At 38.1% G+C, this 16,590-nt stretch overlaps 1 protein-coding gene and 1 long non-coding RNA gene across 2 annotated transcripts; both read left to right on the forward strand.

Moving 5' to 3' along the window:
• The first annotated feature begins 2,599 nt into the window (after positions 1-2,599).
• Positions 2,600-5,030, forward strand: LOC128233433 (uncharacterized). Its single transcript, XR_008260685.1, has 3 exons — positions 2,600-2,858; positions 3,152-4,116; positions 4,410-5,030. It is a non-coding gene; the product is annotated as an uncharacterized LOC128233433 (long non-coding RNA).
• A 13-nt stretch (positions 5,031-5,043) lies between these two features.
• On the forward strand, positions 5,044-9,421 carry LOC128235770 (uncharacterized). Its single transcript, XM_052950568.1, has 4 exons — positions 5,044-5,053; positions 5,272-5,376; positions 8,482-8,559; positions 9,300-9,421. Exons 1-4 carry the CDS (start codon positions 5,044-5,046, stop codon positions 9,419-9,421), a joined length of 315 nt encoding a protein of 104 aa, XP_052806528.1.
• The last annotated feature ends 7,169 nt before the right edge of the window (positions 9,422-16,590 follow it).

Consider the following 16,590-nt stretch of genomic DNA (forward strand, 5'->3'; position numbering starts at 1 on the left):
CCCTGCTAACATATTTTTAGGTCTCCTGCAGCAGAAAACAGTTGAAAATATTTTGTCAAAGGGGGAGTAGCAGTAACAATTTCTCACTTTGCCACAATTTTTCAATGCTTTCTAAACATGGAATTTTCATTTCGATAAACAGTTAGATCTTTTATCCACATCTTTCTAAATGTTGTTTGCTGCAGAAACCCCATATTAGGGAATGGGTTAGAAATCATGTTATGCTGTTTTTTGAACAGGTCAGAATAATGAGCTGCAGGAGAGGTCTCCAAGTGATGATTCCCAGCAAGGGTACCAGTTCCCAAATGCTGTAACATCCAATACTGACAGACAGCTCAATGGTAAGATTAGGTTGAGTAAGTTGTGGCTTGTTACTTATTAATATTTAGCAACTCAATTGATATTTGAATGCCTTTGTTTATCGTTCAGTTTGTATAATTTAATCTAGAGATATTTAATTAAAGGGTGCTTTTTACGCTAGTTTGTGCAAGTCGTCTTCAGGATCGCAAGGTCCTCAAACTGATTTTTTATCTTCCAAAGTGCAAGTCCTCTGAATGTAAGGTCCTCAAACTGATTGTGTGATCTTTCAAAGTGTGTATTTCAAATGACTTGTTATGCTGTTTTTTTCCAACAGGGCAGAATGATGAGCAGCAGGAGAGGTCTCCCCCAGTGATGATGGTCAGCAAGGGTACCAGTCGCCAAATGCTATTACATCCAATACTGACACACAGCTCAATAGTAAGAACTGGCGGAGATAAAATTGGCCTGTTATTTAGGAAGTGTTTATCTTGTTAATCAATAGGTATTAAGTTGAAATCGGAATGCCTTTGTTTATCTTTTAGACTGTAGCACATAATCTGCAGGTATTTAATGAACTGTTGCCTTTTAACGATAATTGGCTATATTTTGTGCAATTCCTCTGAATGTAAGGTCCTCACAAAGATTGTGATATTTTTCGAAGAGTATATTGTATTCCAATACTAGATACTAACATGTCTTTGCTTGTTTTGTCGGGTTTTTCACATCACTTCGACAGTATTTCTGTCATTTTGCGACGCCCGGCTTATAACAAGTGGAGGAAGATCCAAGAAACCCACCTGAGTTACACAGACAGACAACTTGGTAGAACCACTGACCTACCGCAAGCCAGCCGGTGGCTTCCTCACATAAGGATATTCACTCCTTTTGGGATTCACACCCACAGCAGTGAGGGGCTAGAGATTATGAGTCAGCGACTCTAACCTTGCTACCACAGAGTCCCTGCTAACATGTTTTTTAGGTCTCCTGCAGCAGACAACAGTTGAAAATATTTTGTCAAAGGGGGAGTAGCAGTAGCAATTTCTCACTTTGCTACAATTTTTTAATGCTTTCTAAACATGAAATTTTCATTTCTGTAAACAGTTTGATCTTTTATCCACATCTTTCTAAATGTTGTTTGCTGCAGAAACCCCATATTAGGGAATGGGTTAGAAATCATGTTATGCTGTTTTTTGAACAGGTCAGAATAATGAGCTGCAGGAGAGGTCTCCAAGTGATGATTCCCAGCAAGGGTACCAGTCGCCAAATGCTGTAACATCCAATACTGACAGACAGCTCAATGGTAAGATCAGGCTGAGTAAGTTGTGGCTTGTTTCTTATTAATATTTAGCAACTCAATTGATATTTGAATGCCTTTGTTTATCATTCAGTTTGTATAATTTAATCTAGAGATATTTAATTAAAGGGTGCTTTTTACGCTAGTTTGTGCAAGTCGTCTTCAGGATCGCAAGGTCCTCAAACTGATTGTTTATCTTCCAAAGTGCAAGTCCTCTGAATGTAAGGTCCTCAAACTGATTGTGTGATCTTTCAAAGTGTGTATTTCAAATGACTTGTTATGCTGTTTTTTTCCAACAGGGCAGAATGATGAGCAGCAGGAGAGGTCTCCCCCAGTGATGATGGTCAGCAAGGGTACCAGTCGCCAAATGCTATTACATCCAATACTGACACACAGCTCAATAGTAAGAACTGGCGGAGATAAAATTGGCCTGTTATTTAGGAAGTGTTTATCTTGTTAATCAATAGGTATTAAGTTGAAATCGGAATGCCTTTGTTTATCTTTTAGACTGTAGCACATAATCTGCAGGTATTTAATGAACTGTTGCCTTTTAACGATAATTGGCTATATTTTGTGCAAGTCCTCTGAATGTAAGGTCCTCACAAAGATTGTGATATTTTTCGAAGAGTATATTGTATTCCAATACTAGATACTAACATGTCTTTGCTTGTTTTGTCGGGTTTTTCACATCACTTCGACAGTATTTCTGTCATTTTGCGACGCCCGGCTTATAACAAGTGGAGGAAGATCCAAGAAACCCACCTGAGTTACACAGACAGACAACTTGGTAGAACCACTGACCTACCGCAAGCCAGCCGGTGGCTTCCTCACATAAGGATATTCACTCCTTTTGGGATTCAAACCCACAGCAGTGAGGGGCTAGAGATTATGAGTCAGCGACTCTAACCTTGCTACCACAGAGGCCCTGCTAACATGTTTTTAGGTCTCCTGCAGCAGACAACAGTTGAAAATATTTTGTCAAAGGGGGAGTAGCAGTAGCAATTTCTCACTTTGCCACAATTTTTTAATGCTTTCTAAACATGAAATTTTCATTTCTGTAAACAGTTTGATCTTTTATCCACATCTTTCTAAATGTTGTTTGCTGCAGAAACCCCATATTAGGGAATGGGTTAGAAATCATGTTATGCTGTTTTTTGAACAGGTCAGAATAATGAGCTGCAGGAGAGGTCTCCAAGTGATGATTCCCAGCAAGGGTACCAGTCGCCAAATGCTGTAACATCCAATACTGACAGACAGCTCAATGGTAAGATCAGGCTGAGTAAGTTGTGGCTTGTTTCTTATTAATATTTAGCAACTCAATTGATATTTGAATGCCTTTGTTTATCATTCAGTTTGTATAATTTAATCTAGAGATATTTAATTAAAGGGTGCTTTTTACGCTAGTTTGTGCAAGTCGTCTTCAGGATCGCAAGGTCCTCAAACTGATTGTTTATCTTCCAAAGTGCAAGTCCTCTGAATGTAAGGTCCTCAAACTGATTGTGTGATCTTTCAAAGTGTGTATTTCAAATGACTTGTTATGCTGTTTTTTTCCAACAGGGCAGAATGATGAGCAGCAGGAGAGGTCTCCCCCAGTGATGATGGTCAGCAAGGGTACCAGTCGCCAAATGCTATTACATCCAATACAGACACACAGCTCAATAGTAAGAACTGGCGGAGATAAAATTGGCCTGTTATTTAGGAAGTGTTTATCTTGTTAATCAATAGGTATTAAGTTGAAATCGGAATGCCTTTGTTTATCTTTTAGACTGTAGCACATAATCTGCAGGTATTTAATGAACTGTTGCCTTTTAACGATAATTGGCTATATTTTGTGCAAGTCCTCTGAATGTAAGGTCCTCACAAAGATTGTGATATTTTTCGAAGAGTATATTGTATTCCAATACTAGATACTAACATGTCTTTGCTTGTTTTGTCGGGTTTTTCACATCACTTCGACAGTATTTCTGTCATTTTGCGACGCCCGGCTTATAACAAGTGGAGGAAGATCCAAGAAACCCACCTGAGTTACACAGACAGACAACTTGGTAGAACCACTGACCTACCGCAAGCCAGCCGGTGGCTTCCTCACATAAGGATATTCACTCCTTTTGGGATTCACACCCACAGCAGTGAGGGGCTAGAGATTATGAGTCAGCGACTCTAACCTTGCTACCACAGAGGCCCTGCTAACATGTTTTTAGGTCTCCTGCAGCAGACAACAGTTGAAAATATTTTGTCAAAGGGGGAGTAGCAGTAGCAATTTCTCACTTTGCCACAATTTTTTAATGCTTTCTAAACATGAAATTTTCATTTCTGTAAACAGTTTGATCTTTTATCCACATCTTTCTAAATGTTGTTTGCTGCAGAAACCCCATATTAGGGAATGGGTTAGAAATCATGTTATGCTGTTTTTTGAACAGGTCAGAATAATGAGCTGCAGGAGAGGTCTCCAAGTGATGATTCCCAGCAAGGGTACCAGTCGCCAAATGCTGTAACATCCAATACTGACAGACAGCTCAATGGTAAGATCAGGCTGAGTAAGTTGTGGCTTGTTTCTTATTAATATTTAGCAACTCAATTGATATTTGAATGCCTTTGTTTATCATTCAGTTTGTATAATTTAATCTAGAGATATTTAATTAAAGGGTGCTTTTTACGCTAGTTTGTGCAAGTCGTCTTCAGGATCGCAAGGTCCTCAAACTGATTGTTTATCTTCCAAAGTGCAAGTCCTCTGAATGTAAGGTCCTCAAACTGATTGTGTGATCTTTCAAAGTGTGTATTTCAAATGACTTGTTATGCTGTTTTTTTCCAACAGGGCAGAATGATGAGCAGCAGGAGAGGTCTCCCCCAGTGATGATGGTCAGCAAGGGTACCAGTCGCCAAATGCTATTACATCCAATACAGACACACAGCTCAATAGTAAGAACTGGCGGAGATAAAATTGGCCTGTTATTTAGGAAGTGTTTATCTTGTTAATCAATAGGTATTAAGTTGAAATCGGAATGCCTTTGTTTATCTTTTAGACTGTAGCACATAATCTGCAGGTATTTAATGAACTGTTGCCTTTTAACGATAATTGGCTATATTTTGTGCAAGTCCTCTGAATGTAAGGTCCTCACAAAGATTGTGATATTTTTCGAAGAGTATATTGTATTCCAATACTAGATACTAACATGTCTTTGCTTGTTTTGTCGGGTTTTTCACATCACTTCGACAGTATTTCTGTCATTTTGCGACGCCCGGCTTATAACAAGTGGAGGAAGATCCAAGAAACCCACCTGAGTTACACAGACAGACAACTTGGTAGAACCACTGACCTACCGCAAGCCAGCCGGTGGCTTCCTCACATAAGGATATTCACTCCTTTTGGGATTCACACCCACAGCAGTGAGGGGCTAGAGATTATGAGTCAGCGACTCTAACCTTGCTACCACAGAGGCCCTGCTAACATGTTTTTAGGTCTCCTGCAGCAGACAACAGTTGAAAATATTTTGTCAAAGGGGGAGTAGCAGTAGCAATTTCTCACTTTGCCACAATTTTTAATGCTTTCTAAACATGAAATTTTCATTTCTGTAAACAGTTTGATCTTTTATCCACATCTTTCTAAATGTTGTTTGCTGCAGAAACCCCATATTAGGGAATGGGTTAGAAATCATGTTATGCTGTTTTTTGAACAGGTCAGAATAATGAGCTGCAGGAGAGGTCTCCAAGTGATGATTCCCAGCAAGGGTACCAGTCGCCAAATGCTGTAACATCCAATACTGACAGACAGCTCAGGCTGAGTAGGTTGTGGCTTGTTACTTCTTAATATTTAGCAACTCAATTGATATTTGAATGCCGTTGTTTATCATTCAGTTTGTATAATTAAATCTAGAGATATTTAATTAAAGGGTGCTTTTTACGCTAGTTTGTGCAAGTCGTCTGAACGTAAGGTCCTCAAACTGATTGTTCATCTTCCAAAGTGCAAGTCCTCTGAATGTAAGGTCCCCAAACTGATTTTGTGATCTTTCAAAGTGTGTATTTCAAATTTTTGAATTTGTGCTTTTCTCATCCGGTAGGGACTTATGTATTATGTATAACTTGTTCTGACAAAGTGGAAGTGGGGACATCTGTGTCCTATGGACACATTTTCTAGTTTTCTATTGGAATTCTGTTTTATGGAAATACTTTAAGGGAACCCAGGGGCGGATCCAGGGTTTTCCGATGGTTTGGGGGGGGGGGGGGGGCAACTGTTTGGCAATGTAACCCCCTACAAATGAACAATAAAGCGACCATGATTATATGCAAGAAACTTTGGGTCTTCCCCAAGGGTATCTTAGACTCTTAAAGTCTTAATAGACAAATTAATGTGTTTAACATCTAAAAATACATGTAAACTGTGACGAGTTTAGTGAAAATGCACACCAGGTTTTACAAAGCAGGGGTCTGTCAATGGGTATAAACGACAGTGTTTGTGATAAAGGAAAAGTAGATAAATACCGTATTTCCCCTAATAGAAGCACCCTCCCTAATAGTAGCGCCCCCCCCCCCCATGTTTTGAATCCAAATGTCAACCCCACCCACTGACTAAAAGATATCAATGCACTGGTGAATCTTGTATTGCGATCGAAAAAAAAAGGTTTCTATTGCTAATTAGGCTGAAAGTAAACTAAACATGAATACATCATTTGTAAAAAACGAGATTTTCCGCCGTTTCCATACACAAATTCTATTAGAAACTCTTAAGTGTTTCGTTTCATCGTAAAACGTAAACATTACTGCACTACCATTCGGGACCGGTCTCTTTTCCCCCGGATACAGCTGGATTGTTTCCATTCGTAAACAATGATAATACCTGATTATTTTAATTAAATTCCCAGTTTAAAATATATCCGTCAAACATTCTGTTATAAAAAATGAATTTCATATTTGGTTAAAGTAGATCTTAGGGTACTCAGAGAAAATCCGATCCACTCCCGAGTGCTAGCCATTGACTCCAATATTGTCAACTTCTGCTTTCCTCTCCGATGATATTACAAGTTAAAATTTGCGGAAAAAATCGTTTGGCAGGCATTTTGGATCTCTTGTAGATAAAACTTGGTGTCTACAATTTCAAATAATCGAAAGATAACGTCGTACTATCAGAGAAGCTGCAATTACCGATCGGTATTTGTGTATAGAGTTTCATAGCACTTAGTGACCGTGAAATTTCTAGATAATGAAAAATAAGGTCTGAAATAAGAGCGCCCCCTGATCGGTTTGCACGGCGCCCGGGCGCTACTATTAGGAGAAATACGGTACTACAATAACATGACTTATTTCACTCAATATGGTTCTTTTCGATCTCATTTTATCAAAGTTTGGTCTTTTTTAGGCGATTTTCCTCTTTGAAAAAATGCACCTTGGCAAATTTTAGTGTAGGCGTACGCTGCTTCCTACCCCTCTAAATCTGCCTTTGGAACCCTAGTTTACTCCAGATTCAAAATGTTAAGTATATGAGAATCGGGTCATTCAGTCTTTTGATTGTCGTGGAGGAACATAAGCATGTCAACATTTTCTGACCATTCAATTGGATCTTGCTTTAATTTTGACAAGAAAGCTGTGTTTGTGAAACAGCAATGCCCCCAAAGGTTACTGTCACAAAAATTGACATTTGACCTTGAATTGACCTGTGATCTTGAATGGTGACCTTGACCTTGACATGAGACCCCTCAAAATGTTTGGTTCCAGGATACGTACATGCATGCCAAGTATCTAGTATGTTAAAAAGCTATGTAAAATGTTAAAATTGGTTATTTGACCTATATATTTGGCGTATGACCTTGAACAATGACCTTGACCTTGACATGTTTGCATTTTAAATGTGCAGCTTCATGAAATACACATGCATACCAAATATGAAGTCTCTACCTGTATTATTTCAAAAGTTATGGCCAATTTTAAAGTTGCACACAAACCAACAAACACAAACAGACGGGGCAAAAACAATATGCCCCCCCCCCCCCATCTAGATCTTGATTGGTTTAAATGAGGTCACGTGAGTTTCAGTAATTTTACTATATTGACTCATAGGTGTGGCCTAAAAAAATATGACTCGTAGTCGTGGCCTAAATATGAACTGACCGGATCCGAATAATTCCATAAGTTTCTGACACAATCGCATCCATTTAACTCACGCTTAACGCTTTCCTACTGACGTCATGTACAATGTCCTGCGCAGCAACGTCACACACGACGTCCTGCGCAGCCATGTTGCACACAAGGTCTGGTATTATTTCCGACATACTTAGAAGTCCGATTTCCTGTAGGAGCAAATTTTCTAAGGAATTCCTAAGGAGCTTTGTGAATACGCCTTAGGGAGTTTCGCTACTTAAGGGAAAATCTCACTTAGGTGAAACTCCTTAGGGAAATACTTAAAGGCTTTGTGAATATAGGCTCTGGTGCGAAACGATAACATTAAGTCAAAGTTATTGAAAGCGTACATGTAGGCTTTATTTAATTATTAAACAATTGTTGCCTTTCAGATTCAGTCGATATGACGATTTATCAACCTGAAAAAAGTGATATCGACCTCGGGCTGCGCCCTCGGTCAATATCACTTTTTCCAAGTCGATAAATCCTCATATCGACCTCACTAAAAATCAATAATTGTATATTGTTACCCTGCAAATGAGTTTTAACAAACCATAGTATTAAAAACAAATTTTACAGCAGCTTATTATTTACCTTGCTTTTAAATTTGGCACCAACATCGAATGAGATTGTATGGTATAATGTATTGCATCGTATAGTGCACTATACTACAGCTGACACTATTTTGTGTGTCCTCTGGACTAAGGTCCTCTCAAAGAGTGTATATTACAGAGAGTGAATTTTAAAGGTCTTATGTTGTTTTGTTTTTAAAACAGGGCAGAATGATAAGCTGCAGTTGAGGTCGCCCATTAAACATTGCCAGCAATGGTACCATATCAACACACAGCTCAATTGTAAGATCTAGTTAAGATAATGTCTCTTCGTTAGTAAAAAATTATTTACAGTATTAGTCTCTAGCAACTATGTTGAAATCGGAAAGCCTTAGTTCATAATTCAGACTTTATCACATAATTTGCAGATATTTAAGGAACTGGTTAGTTATGTAATAGTTGACAATATTTTGTTTAAGTCCTCTGAATGTTAGGTCCTCACACAGATTGTGTGACCTTACAGTGTGTATTATAAATGTCATATTGTGCTGCCCCCATTGAAGTTGGAATGACTTATGTTATTTTGTCAAATTGTTTCACATAATCTTCAGATAAAAGATGAACTGTAACAATATAATATTTTATAATTTTTGCAAGTTCTCAGGATGTTAGGTTCTCATACAGATTGTGTACTGATCTTACAAAGTGTGTTTTTTATATCCCTAGATCTAGAGACATATTGTCTATTTGTTTGTTGGTTGGTTGGTTTCTTTGGGACCAACTTTAACATTGGCCATAACTTTTGAAATACAGGTAGAGACTTCATATTTGGCATGCATATGTATTTCATGAAGCCGCACATTTTGAATGCAGACAGGTCACGATCATTGTTCAAAGTCAGACATATATAGTCAGAATATATAGGTCAAGGTCACCATTTGAGGTTAAAGGTCATTTCTTTTGTGACAACAAACTGTGGTGGCATTGCTGTTTCACAAACACAGCTTTCTTGTTAATGTCATTATATTATGTTTATAAAACAGGGCCAAATGATGAAATGGTGAGGTCGTCCAGTGGTGATGAATGTGATGATGGTCAGCTAGGGTACCAGTCGTTGGTAGTTCTACAACCCCACCCCGACATACATCAAAGTGGTAAGAACTAGTAGAGTTATTAGGCCCCACTGATGGGGTGTGGGGCCTAGAGATTTGCACTCTGTCCATCGGTCCTTACGCCTTTCCATGCTTCTGTCGGCCTGACATATTTTGTCCAGACAATATCTAAACCGCTTTGCTGTTAGCTGGTTACTTGGTTGTGTCAATACATCATGGGTAGGAAGTGTGCCATTTCCTATTTGTGTTACTCTGTGACCTTAACCTTAACCTATGACTTCAGTTAAAGAAAAAAAACTATTTTGGATCATTTCTCCTTTACCATCCTGAGAATACCAAAAGTAGAAAATAGAAAACGCAAGCCAAGTTAAATACACCCCATATCCACATCCAAAAAGCCAACCTGTGTAATGGGAAGCAAACAAAAGAAAACACTTAAATGGCCGAATGCAATGCAAAAGAAGGTAAAGCAACACATGCTTTATCTACACCGACATTACAACTATAAAAGTACAAGTATCAGCAATAAAAAGGTTTTAAAAAAGATGTGTGTTTGTGGGGAGGGTGGGGGTAATTAACGTTTTCAAGAAACCATTAAGTACCTGTTAATAAGCCAATAAATCAATCACTAAACCAACACTATATAGGCATATTGGCAAAAGAGTGCCATACACATTGAGATACCCGTTATTGAGAAGGGGGAGGGGGGGGGCTATGGGATTGTATTTAGTAAGTGTTTACCTTTTGAATTCAAGGGAATTAAATTGAATTGGGATATTTCTATGCCCCCAGCATCTATAGATGTGGGGCATATTTTTTTTGCCCTGTCTGTTTGTTGGTTTGTTTGTTTGTGTGTGTTCAACTTTAATATTGGCCATAACTTTTGAAATAATACAGATAGAGACTTCACATTTGGCATGCATATGTATTTCATAAAGCCACACATTTTGAGGGCAAATATTACACGTACAAGGTCATCGTTCAAAGTCAGCGGTCAAATATATAGTTCGAGGGTTTGGCGCAAGAATATTGTTACTCCTTCACAATTGTGAAGGAGTTACAATAGTCTTTCGCCAAACCCCGATTACCAATTTTACCATTGTCCATAACTTTTGAACCATTATATACGCATACTTGAAACTTGGCATGCATGTACGTCGTCTGAAACCAAACATTTGAGTGGTTGCATGTCAAGGTCAAGGTCACCATTCAAGGTCAAAGGTCAAATTAAAGTCAAAGGTCATTGTTTATGCCCCCACCTCTTTTTTGCCTTTGTCCGTCTGTCCGTCGGTCATTCCGTCCGTCCGAGCCAACAAATGTGGGTTTATGAGCTTAGGGGAGGAGCCTAAGACAAAAGAATACAATAGGTTCATTCCGTAAGCCCATAATATCTTTGTTTATTACGGGCTTTTCCTTTGATCTTTTAAAGAACAAAAAGCCCATAAACACACAAATTTTGGTATGTCCGTCCGTCATTCCGTCTGTCCGTCCAGAAAAGTTTGTGTCGTCCATAACTCTAAAAGCGTTTGATGTACAGACTTGAAACTTCATGGATGTATTACTCGGGGTGTGAACTAGCGCACCTGGGTATTTTCATCCGGCCAAAATTTATATTTACGGAGTTATGGGCCTTGATTTTGTGAAAAAGCGGCATTTTAAGTTTGTGTCATCCATAACTCTAAAAGCATTTGTAGTACAGACTTGAAACTTCATGGATGTATTATTCAGGGTATGAACTTGTGCACCTGTATTTTCATCCCTCCAAAATTTATATTTTCAGAGTTATGGGCCTTGATTTAGTGAAAAAACGGCATTTTTAGTTTGTGTCGTCCAAAACTCTTAAAGCGTTTGTAGTAGTGACTTGAAACTGCATGGATGTATTATTCAGGGTGTGAATTTGTGCACCTGAGTATTTTTAGTCAGCTAAATTTTATTTTTACGGAGTTATGGGCCTTGATTTAGTGAAAAATCTGCATTTTTGACAAAGCGCTAGTGGGGGCATCTGTGTCCTATGGACACATGTTCTAGTTTTTGTGACAATAACCTGTGGGGGCATTTCTGTTTCACAATTTCTTGTTTGTTCTGCTGTCAGACTGCATCACATAATTTGCAGATATTAAATGAACTTGTGCAAATAGTTGACAATATTTGTGCAAGTCCTCAAAATGTTAAGTCCTCAGATTGATTGTTTGTTGTTGCAGTGTGTTCAGTGTGTGGCACAATGTATGTACGTCCCGAACAGTTTGTGTCTCGCGTAACTCAAAAAAAGCGTGTTTTTTTCTACAGATTTGAAACCGTATGGATATAATATTCAAGGTGTGAACTTGTACACCTGGGTATTTTCATCCGTCCGAAATTATTATTCACGGAGTTTTGGACCTCTATTTTGTGAAAATATGGCATTATTGTGAAAAAGCAGAAGTAGAGGTTTAGGGCATCTGTGTCATATGGACACATTTTCTAGGTTATCATGATTAAGCAATTTCTGTCATCAGGATAATTCCCCATATAAGAAAGTCCCCACAAATAGAAAAAAATTACCATGGTCCCTGAAAACGAAGGTCAAATATTTCTACTAATGTTGACAATGACCTTTCCTTGTTGGAGGACATAAACATTTGAGTCTCTTAAAATACGCTATATCTACGATATGTGTATGTTTTATGTTAAAATCAATAAAATCGAAGAATACCAAGCGAAACTGCTTGTAACTTAATGACTCCATGAGTGATTCACTCAACTTAAGTTTCACTGTTATAAAAAGACAAAATATAACTTTTCTGATTTTCTATCCCATGTAAAGAAACAACATGCCATTTACAGAAAAAATGCTACCTTACAGATACATATATAGAAAAGAAGAGCCACTGAAATATCTTTAAGATATATGATTAAAAAATGCAATGAAAATAAATTGGTAAGAAAATATGGTTGGAATTAAACAATAGGTTTGCTGGCCCATGGCGGTTTAGAACTTCTGAGTAGTATGCATATTTGATATTTGTCAAAGAAGATTGTATGGCGGCCGCTGTCTCGGCTCTGTTTCTTTCTTTAAAAACACACACATAAACATGTTCTTTGTTATAGTGTTTGAGAACTCAGATATTCAACTGAAGCATATTAAATGTTTTGTTTAAAGGCCTCTCAAAGTTGGCAAGCATTGTAATATTTAGCACTGTCCTCGTAATGCCGATAGGTTATGGGGGTCCTCATTGCCTTCGAAAACATTGACAAATAAATAAATGGCAATTTCATAGAAACCAAAAATAGAAACAATATATAATTTTCAACATTGGAAATTGCCGTTCATGAACAATATATACTGAAAAAGACGACGATGTAGCGTCCATATAAACAATGGGTCCTCCGAGCGTCGATATATGTCAAGGTCCTCAAAGCGCATGCAATACACGTATGCGTGCGCGCACACACACGCGCACACAGACACACATAATCACACGTACGCACCCACGCACCTTCGCACACGCACGCACGCACACACGCACACACACACACACACATACGCAATCGTACGCACGCACCCACGCACACACACACTCACACACAATACGATAAAATATATGTTCCAAATGGCTAAAATGATGATCTTGAAGTTAAATGTTATAAGTTCACTAAAATATATTTTTTTTTAATCAACGCATTGCTTGTTTTTACCAATACCGAATTTTTCTGTTTCAGCAATGCATTCAATCCCATGATACAAAAGCCAACATAGCTACATTATCCTGCACTTTGTCGTGCGTACAATGGCTGTGAACGCGTGTGTGCATACATGCCTGCATGGGATAGCTTGTATGAGTGTGAGAGCGTGTGTGTGGGCGTAATCGTGTGCGTGTGTGTATGTGTGCGTATGTATGGGCTAGCGTATGGGCATATGTGCATGTGTATGTGTGTGTTCGTGCGTGTGCGTGTGCGTGTGTGCGTGCGTGAGTGAGTGCGTGGATGAGTGTGAGGGGGGAGTGCGTACATAGACGGGTATGTGGGCGTATACGTGCGTTCATGATGTGAGTGCAAATTGTGTAAAAAACTATAAAAACCTTGAAAAGGATTCAATATGATCATTTTTAATCAATGCAAATGCAAGTATTAAACACAATACGCAATGCTTGAAGATGCACTATTGCTCCCAAATGAGAGATTCCACAATTAATAAAATTGTTTTGATAGTCCTTTAAGAATGAATAAATAATATCGAAATCAATGGTTCGTATGGAACCGAGTTTAATTTGAAAGAAATGTGCATTTATCACGTTTTTTACCTTATAAGGCGATACAAGGTCATAGAAAATCTTTCAGCATTTACCTAAAAAATAAATCTTTTTTTTGGCTTTCTGCTATTAAATACACAAGTAAAACCTTCTTATCAGTGAATAATAGTTTGCATGAATTTATTAATTAGTAGGGTTTATCAGTCCAAATTGATGTTTGTTATACACATAAAATGTTGATTTTGAATATGAATTTCACTTTAAAATGTAAGTGTTTTTTTCAATTAACGCCGATGAAACATTCAATTTTGACCCCGTTATATATTGACAATATGAGTATTTTTTCTGTTCAAAGAATGACCGATTATTTTTAAACGTTAATAACTGACCATCACCCACCCCCTTCCCCAACCGTTTGACTACATCAAACCTAGATCCAAAACACTGAACTTTATTATCGCGTATTTTATAGGTCTGTATACTGTTACATTTTTCTCAGATAGTGACGTACTTAGGTAATATTGGATGATTTTAATGCATCAGTCAAGTGTAACCATGGGCCCCTGGTCCGGGGAACAGTGGGAAATTTGACTTACGGTCCAGCCAACGCCGGGTAAAAACCCCACCTCGCGGGGACGAACTGATGGTAAAATCCCCGCCAAATGCCCCCGCACCCCCGCAAGACCCATTCCCCGCTATATTTTGCGCGAAGACAAAATCACCGCATTCACCCGGCACTGCGGGGACACGTGAAAGGTAAAAAATTAAAAACACTGCCCATTTCCCCGGCTATCCCCGGTATACCCCCGGACCTGGGGGCCGTGGTTACAATTGACTGGTGCATACGCATAGTCCAATGAATTGAAAGATTATTGATGTGTATTATCAAAAAATTATAATTCGGCAAATTTCGAAAGCCTCTCATTAAAATAGCCGCCAGATTTCAGTCATCCGTTGATTGAGAATGCTGGTAATTCAGCGCCCGTCTTGTGTGTGTTCAACAGCAATAACAGATATCCCTAGCATTAAACTTACTGGACATGCGTGCGTGCGTGCTTGCGTGTGCTAGTATGTGTGCGTGTGTGTGTGCGTGCGTGCGTGCGTGTTGGTGTGTGTGCGTGCGTGCGTGCGTGCGTGTGTGCGCGCGCCTGCGAGCGTGTCCGCATACCTGCCTGCGTGCTCACGCGTTCTTGAGTGTGGGATGGTTTGTGGGGTGAGTTTTTACGCATTCTTACGTGCGTGCTTTTATTGTACCTGCGTTATGTGCGTGTATTTGTATGTGAGCTATAACCACCCTAAATGAGCTTATATAACCTATTTAACTATAGTTCATTTATAATCAGTGCTACAATGATTTGATAATTTTTATTATTCGGGGTTTAACAGAAACAAAAACATGCTGAATTATGAATTTAACGGAAATAAACAATTACTGTTATAGTATTGATCAGTGTTGTTTTTTTCAAAACTAAGCTCTTATTAACAATAATAATATTACGTATTACGTATAACGTCATGTTAAACGTTTTAATACAATACGCATTGAATGAGAAACAGGTATAGGGGTTAGATTATTTGATACTGCGCAAAAAACTAAGTCGGTAAGGTACACTTTTCTGGATAGCATGTGATTTGTATTTTAACATTGAATACATATATTTAAAAATGTTTATACTTATTGTAATCTTAAGTCATATTTTTTTCTTAATTCTTAAAAAAAAACAATACCTTAAAAGTATATCTTAACAAACAAAATGCTTTATTTTATGCACAAGAATGATACACATTTGAAAATATAAAAACAAAAACGCAAAATAACGTCACTAGTACACACTTAATAGATTCCATGTACTCATAATGATATTTTCTACTTTTACGAATATTATTTGCAAAATTTACATTAAACGATCGATATATTTGGAGGATTCATTCATTTTGCATTTCCTTTGCTTAAATTAAAAAAGTCAGAATTTTTTGCTTTCCTATTTTCTTTTTGTCGGGACTCTAGAGTAACATCGATTGATAGCAACGGGTTACTTATAAGCCCCGCCCAGTTTGGACGCTGATTTGTCAGTGTGATTTGAAGCGGCTAGTCTGACAGGCAGTCTGCGTCATGTCAATTCATTATTGTTGGAGATCATGGAGGAAAGCGCTGGGCAACTGATAAGCCCCGCCTTATCTTGGCGGTGATTATGCAATCGATTATCGGTCAGCTGGTTTGAATGGCATCTGCTTCATGTACGGTAGAAACCAATTACAGAAGATACAAGAAAGACCATTGATGCAAAGCATCAAAGGGCGCCGTTTAATAGTTTATGCATTTGTTATATGTTGAAAAACAAGGAATGTCAAGGCCTACAAGCATATTATGGTGCATAATGAACCGCATCCATGAAATTCTCAAAATATTTGTAGTATTCTGCTTGACAACATAGGCAAAAGCATTGAAATTGAAGAGTTTCAAGTTGAACATTTCATTAGGGGTGTGGTACATTAATGAAAACGACAGAATTAGGGTGCTTGTGCACTGTACTTTTTGTCATTGCCACCTACCCATATACCAAGTTTTATTTCAATACCATAAGTAGTTTAAAAGTAATGCTCTGGTCAAGAAAAAGCGACAAAGGGCAATAATTATGTAATTAGCTGAAATACAGCTTTAGTCATTGTGCACTGCACTTCCTCTCGTTGTGCTAAATACTATTGAATGATGTTTAATGAAAATCCAAAAAAGTAGTTTTCTAGTTATGCTCCGGACAGGAAAAGGTACAAAGGGAATAACTCTTGCAATACGCTGAAATAGAGTTATTGTTCATGTACACTACAGTTCTAATCATATAGGGGGAGGGGGCAACGTCACCATGCTGGAATGACAACTTGTAGGGAAGAATAAGTTTCCTCATTCATCATGAAGAAGTGATATGAAATAACAATTTAACAATTTTTGTAGTACTTTAATATACATTATCATTTCGTCTGAAAGTTGCAAACAT

This window comes from Mya arenaria, chromosome 5 (assembly GCF_026914265.1).
Source record: "Mya arenaria isolate MELC-2E11 chromosome 5, ASM2691426v1".
NCBI classification, from domain to species: Eukaryota; Metazoa; Mollusca; class Bivalvia; order Myida; family Myidae; genus Mya; species Mya arenaria.

Bases quoted from the DNA above. Each gene is read 5' to 3' on its own strand.
- LOC128235770 (XM_052950568.1), top strand. The intron at 5,377-8,481 runs GTAGGTTGTGGC...TTTTTAAAACAG, and splicing joins TGACAGACAGCTCAGGCTGA to GGCAGAATGATAAGCTGCAG. The intron at 8,560-9,299 runs GTAAGATCTAGT...TTTATAAAACAG, and splicing joins TATCAACACACAGCTCAATT to GGCCAAATGATGAAATGGTG.